At 39.3% G+C, this 12170-nt stretch overlaps 1 protein-coding gene across 1 annotated transcript in view; it reads left to right on the forward strand.

Annotated features, from left to right (window-relative positions):
- Nucleotides 1-1000: 1000 nt before the first annotated feature.
- Nucleotides 1001-12170, forward strand: part of LOC309552840 (uncharacterized protein) — a gene marked incomplete at its 3' end in the record, with an annotated part of 66445 nt that continues 55275 nt past the window's right edge. Inside the window, exon 1 of the mRNA XM_082253749.1 lies at nt 1001-1192. Within this exon, the coding sequence (XP_082109875.1) occupies nt 1135-1192 (58 nt within the window). The 5' untranslated portion in view covers nt 1001-1134. The remainder of the gene's footprint in view (nt 1193-12170) is intronic.

Raw genomic sequence — 12170 nt, forward strand, 5'->3', positions numbered from 1 at the left:
GAGAGAGAGGGGGAGACTGAGAGGGTGGACTAAAGAGAGAGAGAAGGATGGCTGAGAGAGAGGGGTGGCTGAGAGAGAGAGGGGGGGGCAGAGAGAGGGAAAGAGGGGGACTGAGAGAGAAGGGGGGACAGAGAGAGGGGGTGATTACTGAGAGAGAGAGGAGGGGACAGAGAAAGAGGGGGGGACTGAGAGAGAGAGAGATGGGACAGAGAGGGGGGGGAGACAGAGAGAGAGTGAGAGGGTGGATTGAGTGAGAGAAAGAAGGGGACTGAGAGAAAGGGGGGCAGAGAGAGAGAGGAGAGAGAGAAGGGAGACTGAGAGAAAGGGGGACTGAGAGAGGGGGGACTAAAGAGAGAGAGGGTGGCTGAGAGAGAGAGAGAGAGAGAGAGAGAGAGGGGGGTGACTGAGGGAGGGGGACAGAGCGAGGGAAAGAGGGGGACTGAGAGAGAAGGGGGGACTAAGAGAGAGCAAGAGGGGGACAGAGAGAGAGGGGGGTGATTACTCAGAGAGAGAGGGGGGACAGAGAGAGAGAGATGGGACAGAGAGAGAGGGGGGAGACAGAGAGAGTGAGAGGGTGGATTGAGAGAAAGAAGGGACAGAGAGAGAGAGAGGGGGGACAGAGAGAGAGAGAGGGGGGACAGAGAGAGAGAGAGGGGGGGCAGAGAGAGAGAGAGGGGGGCTGAGAGAGAGGGGGGACAGAGAGAGAGGGGGAATGAGAGAGCGAGGGAGAGATAGGGGGGACAGAGAGAGAGAGGGGGGACTGAGAGAGAGAGAAACACAATAGAGAGGGAGATACATGAGAGAGAAACGATAGCGAGAGAGAGAGAGAGAGAGAGCTGAGAGAGAGAGAAACATTAGAAAGAGGAAGAAACACGAGAGAGATAGAGAGATGGGAAAAAAGAGACAGACTGAAAAAGTTAGAGGGGAAGAGTTCTAGGTAATGTAAGAGAGAAGCAGGGAGTCTCGGTGCCATGGGAAATAAAACAAACAACTGAGAATCTTAAGAAAGTTCATGAATCTGATATAAATATCTTTGGGCTTCCTTACTACAGAGTTCTGCACACCCGATCATCTAGAGGCATGTGACACTGGAATATATTCATATTGTGTACATCTAGTGAATGGGGTTCTACCATGTGGATTCCTCCGCTCATCTCGCTGTTCCTGGCTCTGGTGCTGATTCCAGACTCGGGTATGTAAATTCAGTTTAAATTTCTTTGTATCGTTCAATTGCCTAATTGATACCTAATTAACTTCTGGTGTAAAATGTATCAATATAACAGAATGTTAAAGTGTTGTCATTTCATGTTTGTTTCTACCTGAAGAAGGGCGCAAACTTTACAGCCCGAAACCGCTGTGTGGAACGATACGTAACTCGTTTGTATGTAAATATTCTTTAAAAAAAAAATGTAGGTGCAGCAATCCTTGGACTGGTTTCTACATATGGCCTTTGGGAGGGCCTAGGTACATGCACTGGAAGAACATCGTAGTGCCGTTTGCCTCACCTGTAAAGCTATATATATATATATATATATTTGTATGTAAGAAAAATGGGAACAGGATCCCAGGTCTTGTTACTTGAAATGTACATCTTCATACAAAACTGAACACGACTGTGCAGTTTCAAGCATATCATTGTTCTTCATCAAGCTGCAGTTGTGATATGCAATGTAACAGTTGTGACAAGCAATGCTATGCTGGAAATGGGACAGTCAGGCTATTTTTCTTATGAAGATGTACGTTTGATGAATGTTTGTTTTGGTGGAACAATGGGAGCCCACCAGTGACACGATCTCCAGCGACAAATGTGTAACAGCAGGAGTGACTCTATTTTCAAATTTATATATATATGTGTGTGTAATATATATATAATATATGTATGTATGTGTGTGTGTGTGTGTATATATATATATATATATATATATATATATGTGTGTGTGTGTATATATATGTGTGTGTGTGTGTGTATAGATGTATGTATATGTGTGTGTATGTATATAGATATAGATATATATAGATAGATAGATATACACATTTATAAGTCAGTTAAAAAAAAAAAAAAAGAAGACTAGAGGTTAGAAATCTTTCCTTGTCAGAGTGAAGCTCCAGTAAAACAATTATGAGTTTTGGATAGAAGAATTCTAGGGTTAGTACCCCAGACAGGTTTTTTTTATTATTATTGCTATCTGAGCCCCCTGTTGGCAAGATTTCTCAAATCCCCCCCCCCCTCCTGTCCTGGTGATTACTCAGAAAAAGAGAAGTACCTACCTATGTATATATCTCTGTAACTATGACTTGCACAAAGTGCAAGATACAGTAGATATCTTTATTGTCAAGTTGCATGTTTTTTTTTTCCCCAAGTATACACTGAGAGCCTTGAAAGTTGCAGAGGCGGTCTGAGTGCCGGTTCACACTATAGCGATGACAGACATTGCATGTGATTCGCACCACACTGCTCTGCAAATCACATGCGATGCGAATTTAGCCATACAGATTGTATGGCTGAATTCGCATCGCATTCAGACCAAAGTCGTGCAGGATTTTTTTTTCTTGTTCGCACCAGAATCGGATAGCATGGGTGTTCACACTTATGCGATCCGATTCCTGTCCGAATTGGCAGTTCGCACTGCGATATGCGAACTGATCTGGGGGTGTCATTAACTTTGTAATGACACTCCCAGCAGTTCACATATGGCAGTGTGAACTGCCTGCGAGTCAGGTGCGATGCAGTGGATTCGCAGGGCACCAGTATGAACCGGCACTAAAGCTGTCCATAGACATTCGATGACAGTCAAAGAAGAAAAAGTGGGGAAATCAATCAGTCAAAAAAGAAAAAGAAAAACATTTTTTTTTTTTCTAGAGAGAACATAATACAGTTTTTACTTACCTACATACTAAACTCTGTATAAACATCGTTTGACGAGTTTGGTGCGGAGCAGTGTTATTATGACGTCAAATTTCAATTTAGTTTATGTCATAGTCTTTTGACTAAAATGCCATTTTAGTTTTAGTTGTATTTTAGTCATCTGAATTGTTTTAATTTTAGTTGAATTTTATTCATCTGAATTGTTTTAGTTGTATTTTAGCCTTCTGAATTGTTATAGTTTTAGTTGTATTTTAGTCATCTGAATTGTTTTAGTTGTATTTTAGTCTTCTGAATTGTTATAGTTTTAGTTGTATTTTAGTCATCTGAATTGTTTGTTTTAGTTGTATTTTAGTCTTCTGAATTGTTTTAGTTTTAGTTGAATTTTAGTTATCTGAATTGTTTTAGTTGTATTTTAGTCATCTGAATTGTTTTAGTTGTATTTTAGTCATCTGAATTGTTTTAGTTGTATTTTAATCGTCTGAATTGTTTCAGTTTTAGTTGTATTTTAATCATCTGAATTGTTTCAGTTTTAGTTGTATTTTAATCATCTGAATTGTTTTACTTTTAGTTGTATTTTAATCATCTGAATTGTTTTACTTTTAGTTGTATTTTAATCATCTGAATTGTTTTACTTTTAGTTGTATTTTAATCATCTGAATTGTTTTACTTTTAGTTGTATTTTAATCATCTGAATTGTTTCAGTTTTAGTTATATTTTAATCATCAGAATTGTTTTAGTTTACTCATTTGAATTCATAGTAGGTACGGTTGAATAAAGACAATAATCCATCCAGTTCAAGAATTTTTAAGTTTTAGACTCCGTTCACACTGGGGCGATCTGTCAGGCGACCTGGTCGCCTGGCAGATCGCCGTAGGTCGCCTGCCATAGAGAAGCTGTGGACCCGTTCTAATAGGAGCAACACAAGTTGCTCCGACTTAGAAAAAGGGTCCTGAGCTTCTTTGGGGCGACCTGGAGCAACCTGCATTGACTTCAATGATATGAAGTCCATGCCGGCCGCTCCGAGGTCGCGGTGCGAGCTGCGCACCGCGACCTGTGAGGTCGCCCCAGCAAGTAGCGTTGCCCCAGTGTGAATGGGGTCTTAGTCCTATTTTAGTTAACTAAAATCTAATGGGTTTCGGTAAAATTGCCACTGGCAAGAGATTAGTGCTGTATTAGAGTTTGTTTGTGTTTAGTTAAATTGTAATGCATTATTTAGGCATTTCTCTAGATTTGCCACACTCATTATATACTCCTGGGGTAGTTTTAGTTGTATTTTACTCATTTGAATTTATAGTTTTATAGTAGGTACGGCTGAATAAAGACAATAGTCCAAACAGTGCAAGAATTATTTTAGTTTTAGTCCTATTTTAGTTAACTAAAATCAAATGGTTTTAGTTAAATTGGCACTGGCACATGGGTGGCGCTATTTTAGTTTGTGTTTAGTAATGCGTTATTTAGGCATTTCTCTAGATTTGCCACACTTATTATATACTCCTGGAGTAAATATCTAACAACATGTTATTATTTATGGTATGAACTGCACTACAGACACAGATTAGCCGTTGTGATATATAACGTCTGTATAAATAAAAGCCAGTTTCATAAACAAACACAAAACTATTGCTTTTTGGCAAACAGAAGGGCAACTTTAAAATATAAAAAAAAAAAAAAAACTGTCAACTCAATGGACTGTAATGGCATTGCACATATTACCTAAATCTGTTAACTATTAAGAAAATAAAATAAGAAAAGTCCAGTGTTAATTTTGTCATCAAAGTTTTTTTAGTTTTAGTCAGTCTTTTGGATAAAATGTATTTTAGTTTTAGTCTTATTCTAGTCATCTGAATTGTTTTCGTTTTAATTTTTGTCGTATTTTAGTTTACTAAAATAGTGTAAATTTTGTAGACGAAATTAACTCTGGTGTGGAGGAGCTTGAGTGGCCTTCAACACATCCCTGACTTTAACCCCACTGAACACCTTTGGAAAGCATATTGTGATCCAACATCACTACCTGACCTCACTGATGCTCTTTTTCGCATAATGGTCTTAAATTCTCAGACACTTTACAATATCTTGTGGAAAGTTTTCTCAAAAGAATGTTAAAGCTTAAAAGGGGGAAACTTTATATTAATAGCCATTGTTTAATACTGAAATGTCCAACAAGCCCATACAGCAGTAGTGGTGAAGTGATCAAGTGTCATTAAATCTGTGACCATACAGGGGCCAAACATCTATGAGAACTAGTCCAGAATGTCCCATTTCTGCATTTATTTGGCAGCTAGAGATATTGGGACACTATAAGGACCTGTTTTGGCAGGCTTTGGGCTTGTGTTGATGGCATCAGTATGACATCAGTTTAAAACTCCTCTGAGATCATTTAAAATTCACTTACTGGGGCATTTTACCTGCCTTTGACATTTTTGTAAGCTGAAGTTGACTTCTTTCCAATCTGCAGTTGACCTCCTTCTGACATGCAGTTGACTTATTTGTGATTTGCAGTTGATTTCTATGTGTTCTACAGTTGACCTCCTTCTGACCTGCAGTTGACTTTAGTCTAATCTGCAGTTGACCTCTTTCTGACCTATAGTGGACTTTCCTGTGATCTACTGTTGACCTTCTTCTGACCTGCAGTTGACTTTGATTTATTCTGAAGTTGACCTCCTTCTGACCTATAATGGACTTTCCTGTGATCTACTGTTGACCTTCTTCTGATCTACTGTTGACTTTGATTTATTCTGAAGTTGACATCCTACTGACCTATAGTGGGTTTCCTGTGACCTACTGTTGACCTTCTGACCTGCAGTTGACTTTAGTCTAATCTGCAGTTGACCTCCTTCTGACCTATAGTGAACTTTCCTATGGTCTACTGTTGACCTTCTTCTGATCTGCAGTTGACTTTGATTTAATCTGAAGTTGACCTCCTTCTGACCTATAGTGGACTTTCCTGTGATCCACTGTTGACCTTCTTCTGATCTACTGTTGACTTTGATTTAATCTGAAGTTGACCTCCTTCTGACCTATAGTGGACTTTCCTGTGATCCACTGTTGACCTTCTTCTGATCTACTGTTGACTTTGATTTATTCTGAAGTTGACGTCCTTCTGACCTATAGTGGACTTTCGTGTGATCTACAGTTTACCTCCTTCTGACCTGCAGTTGACTTTGATTTATTCTGAAGTTGACCTCCTTCTGACCTATAATGGACTTTCCTGTGATCTACTGTTGACCTTCTTCTGATCTGCAGTTGACTTTGACTTAATCTGAAGTTGACCTCCTTCTGACCTATAGTGGACTTTCCTGTGATCTACTGTTGACCTCCTTCTGACCTGTAGTGGACTTTCCTATGATCTACTGTTGACCTTCTTCTGATCTGCAGTTGACTTCAATTTAATCTGAAGTTGACCTCCTTCTGACCTATAATGGACTTTCCTGTGATCTACTGTTGACCTTCTTCTGATCTACTGTTGACGTAGATTTATTCTGAAGTTGACGTCCTTCTGTCCTATAGTGGACTTTCATCTGATCTACAGTATACCTCCTTCTGACCTGCAGTTGACTTACGTCTAATATGTTTCAAGTAGATTTTGCTCTCCCGTAGAATTGCATTGGTATGCAAAAACCTTGTGAACGAAAGCCTGTTGACACAGGTTGTAAGAGAGTGTGTTTTAGTTTCTATCAGGTTTGTTTTACTTTTATGATTATGGCATCAGGGTATGTGGTTGGAGAACTTAGTATCATCTCGTTTAAACCATATGCTTACTATTTGTTTAGTTTGCAAAAAGTCCCCCAAGCCAAATCTTGCAAGTGCAAGACTCAGTTTTCCTCCCACACTCCAAAGACATGCTGGTAGGTTAATTGGCTTCTGTCTAACTTGGCGCTAGTATATGTATGTATGAATGTGAGTTATGCCTCGTACACATGCAACGATTATCGGCCGACCGATCGTCCGACTTTTGTCCAGAGTGTCGTTTTGTTGGTTGGAATGTGCCTAGACTGTCACAAATTTTCTCGGCCAACAAAAATCTACTTCAGAAGTGATGTCATGTAATGGTTTACTTTCCGTGTGTTTTTTCTTCTCTGAGCATGCCTAGTCTTGCTCATCAGATTTTTGTCTGCCGAAATCTGTACTGACTGACGGAAAATCGGCCGTTCTGTTGACGGCCAAAAAAAATTTTATAGCCTGCACACCAGATTTTTTTCGGCCGAAAAGTCGGAGTCGGTTGTCGGAAGCATCATACTAACAAGCCGAAAATCGGCCGATTGGACATTGGCCGAAAATTCACGGCCAATTATCGACGCGTGTGTACGGGGCTTTAGGGACCTTAGATTGTAGGCTCCTTGAGGGCAAGGATTGATGTGAATGTACAATATACACTCAATGGCCACTTTATTAGATACACGTGTTCAATTGCTTGGTGACAAAAATTGCTAATCAGCCAATCGCATGGAAGCAACTCAGTGCATTCGGGCATCTAGATGTGGTGAAGTCAACTTGCTTAAACCGAGCATCAGAATGGGGAAGAAAGGGGATTTAGGTGACTTTGAACGTGGCATGGTTGGTGGTGACAGACCGCCTGGCCTGAGTATTTAAAAAACTGCTGATCTAAGGGGATTTTATCACGCACAACAATCTCTAGGGTTTGCAGAGAATGGTCTGAAAAAGAGAAAATATTGAGTGGCAGTTGTGTGGACAAAAATATCCTGTTGATGTCAGAGGTCAGAGGAGAATGGGCAGACTGGTTTGAGATGATAGAAAAGCAACAGTAACTCAAATAACCACTCGTTACAACCAAGGTATGCGGAATACCATCTTTGAACACACAACTCATTGAACCTTGAAGCAGATGGGCTTCAACAGCAGATGACCACACCTGTTGCCACCTTTTCAGTCAAAAAACGGGAAACTGAGGCTACAGTTTGCACAGGCTCACCAAATTTGGACAATAGAAGATTGGAAAAATGTTGCCTAGTCTGATGAGTCTTGATTTCAATTGCAACATTTAGTTGGAAAGGTCACCATGAAAGCATGGATCCATCCTGCCTTGTATCAACAGTTCAGGCTAGTAGTGGTGGTGTAATGATGTGGGGGATTTTTTCTTGGCACGTTTTGGGCCACTTAGTACCATTTGAGCATAGTTTAAACTGACCATGTCCATCCCTTTATGAGTACAGTGTCCCCATCTTCTGGTGGGTCCTTTCAGCAGGATAATGCACCATGTCACAAAGCTCCAATCATCTCACCACTGGTTTCTTCAACATGACAAAGGGGTCTCTGTACTCCAATGGTCCCCACAGTCACCAGATCTCATCCAATAGAGCACCTTTGGGATGTGGTGGAACGGGAAATTGGCATCATGGATGTGCAGCCAACAAATCTGCAGCCACTGTGTGATGCTATCATGTCACTATGGACCAAAATCTCTCAGGAATGTTTCCAACACCTTGTTGAATCTTTGCCACCAAGAATTAAGTCAGTTCTGAAGGCAAGGGTGGTCCAACCCGGTACTAGCAAGGTGTACCTAATAAGCGGCCGGTGAGTGTGTATGTAAAGCTCTGTGTAAACTGATGGTGCTATATAGGTACCTGTAATAAATAAATAAATATAGAATTATAATTACTGCTGCATCTGAAAAAGCAATAGGATCAGTACAAAGAATAGGTTTATAATTCATGCCAATTCAAAAACAATCTCAAAAAATTCCTGCTAAATCTAAAAGATAAAACTGCACAAATAATATTAATAATAATAAAAAAGTAAGTAAAAAAAATGTGTATCTTTGCAAAATAACTTCTGTGTATACCGAAGAGGCCACCGGGTTCATTTAAAAAGAGTCCACAGCTGCGTTAAATCCATTGTCGGTTGTCCAGCAAGGGTTCCAGCCATGATGTAGGGTAAATGTTCATCGTGATAAAAGGGTTGTTAAATATTCCGCACCTTGCCAAATTTAAAAAAAAATTGCAAAAGCGCTACAACTAAGCAATAAATTGTATTCTTGTAGATGTTGTTAAGTTGTAAATTAGACAATTTTTTGGTGTGCAGATTGCTGGAAGGTATGTCACTGTACAATGTAGACAAGGCAGGACTTGTTCAAGTACAATACCCAACAGGCAGCTTTTCTTGTAACAAAAATACTTCTCTTGCCAAACACGGGCACCAAACATATATTATATATATATATATATATACATATATACACACACACACATACATATATATATATGACAAGTTGTTGCAGCACATTTCTATTCTTAGCTCCTGTTCACATCGCCGCTGCTTGCTGAAGTAGCGCAATTTCAAAGCCGAACATCGGTGCGATTTTTCACTGCTGATTTCATTGCCGCTTGCGACTTCATACAACAGAAGTCTATGCAAGTCGCAATGAAATTGGCAAAAAATAGAGTGCAGGAAACGTTTACAAAGTTTCAAATTGCCGCAACGCAAAGTTGCAGAAACGTTGTAAACGTTTCCTGCACTCATTTTTTTTTTGCCAATTTCATTGTGACTTGCATAGACTTCTGTTGTATGAAGTCGCAAGCCGCAATGCAATCCGCAGTGGAAAAATACTTCAGCAAGCAGCGGCGATGTGAACAGGGGCTAAGAATAGAAATGTGCTGCAACAACTTGTCATATATATATATGTATGTGTGTGTGTGTATGTATGTATGTGTGTGTGTATATATGTGTATATATATATATATATATATATATATATATATATGTATATATATACACATATATATGTTTGTGCCCATGTTTAGCAATAGAAGTAATTTTGTTACAAGAAAACCTGCCTGTTGAGCAGTGTTAAATTTGGCAGCAAATTTTGATTTAGTTTTAGTTATAGTCTTTTGGCTAAAATGCCATTTTAGCTTTAGTTGTATTTTTGTCTTTTGACTGAAATGCGATTTTTAGTTTTAGTCATATTTTAGTCATCTGAATTGTTTTAGTTTTATTTTAGTTGACTAAAATCTCCATTACATTTTAGTCGACTAAAATCTCATACATTTTAGTCAACTACAAATCGAATAGGTTTAGGTTAATTGTAATGCATTATTTAAACATTTCTCTAGCATTTCCAAACAAATCGTATACTCCTGGAGTAAAAATCTAATATGTTATTATAAGGTTTGAACATGCACTACAGACACAGATTTAGTGCCCATTCACACTACCGCGACTTGTCAGGCGACTGGTCAGCCTGACAAGTCGCGGTCCATGCAGTGCTACGGGAACCGTTCTAATAGGAGCGACTCAAGTCGCCACGACTTAGGCTCCATTCACACTAGAGAGACTTGTCAGCCTGACAAGTAGCGGTCCCTCGCGGTCCATTGACTGCTACAGGACCCGTTCTAATAGGAGCGACACAAGTCGCTCCGACTTAGAAAAGGGTCCTGTACTACTTCGGGGCGACCTCGGGGCGACTTGCATAGACATTCATTATATTAAGTCCGTGCAAGTTGCGCCGAAGTCGCAGTGCAGTCGTGCCACGGTAGTGTGAACCGGCACTAAGCCATTGTGATATATAACATCTTTATAAATAAAACCAAGTTTCATAAACAAACAGAAATATTGCTTTTTGACAAACCGAAGTGCAACTTTAAAATACAAAAAAACCCCAAAAACTGTAAACTCCATTGGCTGTAATGTCATTGCACATATTATATATATATATATATATATATATATATATATATATATATATATATATTTATATTACCTGAATATATTACCAACATTAAATATTAGGGAAAACAATAAGAAAAGCCCTTTTCTTAATTGTTTAGTTTTCAGCAGCTTAGTAGATGCCCCTTACTTATGTGTATGCAGTGGTGCAATACATGTTTAAACTTTAATGTGCGATTATTACATGCTCTGTATGGAATTGCATTGCCAATTTAGAAATGGCCAGCGGAGGAGTGTTCATTTTGATGATGTCAATTTTTAATTTAGTTTTAGTTATAGTCTTATGACTAAAATGCCCATTTTAGTTTTAGTCGTATTTTAGTCATCTGAATTGTTTTAGTTTTAGTCGTATTTTAGTTGACTAAAATTGTGTTAATTTAGTCAACGAAAACATTTTAGTCGATGAAATGAACACTGCTGTTGGGTAAAACTTTGTAAATGATGCAGGAAAAAAAGAGTTCAGGAAACGTTTACAAAGTTTCTGCAACATGAGTTGCGGCAATTTGACCGTTTTTATTGCCGACAATGGCGGTGTGACTTGTCCGGTGGTTTGGAACTGTCAAATTGCACGACAAATTACACTGGCGTGAACGGAGGCTAATTCAATTCAGTCTACACAGAATACAAAGTAACAGCAACAGTTTTAGGCATACCTTGCTCTTACGTCCTCTGCTGAGGAAACTGATACTGTTACTTTGTATCCTAAGTGGATTGGATGAAGAATAGAAGAGCGCTGCAACGACTTGTCTGGACTTCTATACCTTGGAGGTAAAAACATGGGTAAAGCTGGCTCTACATTACAGGAATTTAATTTGTTTTGACAGCTTTAGTTTCAGGAACACTCGTTTTTAGCTTTAAGAACGTTAGTAGAGGACAACTCAACGTTCATTTTCAACCCAATTTGCAAGACGATTCGAAGGAGAAAATTTTTCTCGAACAAACAAATTTCGAACAATAAATGTGAATTTTAATCTTGAAATGACATTCATCCCAAAACTGATTGTTAAAACGAAAAATACATTTTGAAGTACTTTCAAATATTCATCAAGTCAAAGTAGTGTAGGTGTGTGAGAAAAATACTTGTGCGCTACTCTGTGAAAATGATATTTAATATAACAAAATAAAATATGTGTATATAAGAAATGAGTGTATATACCAACCAACTGTAACCATTTAAAGCGGTTGTATCCTCGCCAAAAAACAAACCCTGCAAGACAAAGGCATAATGAGCTAGTATGCATCGCATACTAACTCATTATGAAATACTTACCTTAAAACGCTGGCCCCAACGCAGACGCCCGGACACCGCTGTGGGAGCTGTCATGCTCCCTCGGCGTCTCTTCTGGGTTCAGGGGCTCCCGCGCTGTGAGTGGCCGGAGCCGCGATGACATCACTCCCACGCATGCGTGCGGGAGTCACTTTCCGGCAAGTAGCCATCAAGAAACTCTGCATGCAGGGCGAATATCTCCTAAACTGTGCAGGTTTAGGAGATATTAATTGTACCTACAGGTAAACCTTATTATAGGCTTACCTGTAGGTAAAAGTTAAGTATACTCCGATACTACCGCTTTAACTAGTGATCTCACACTAATAATAAAATGAATTCTGAGGATAATGGTGC

Source organism: Pelophylax lessonae, assembly GCF_965119305.1.
Source record: "Pelophylax lessonae genome assembly, chromosome: 4".
Taxonomy (NCBI): domain Eukaryota; kingdom Metazoa; phylum Chordata; class Amphibia; order Anura; family Ranidae; genus Pelophylax; species Pelophylax lessonae.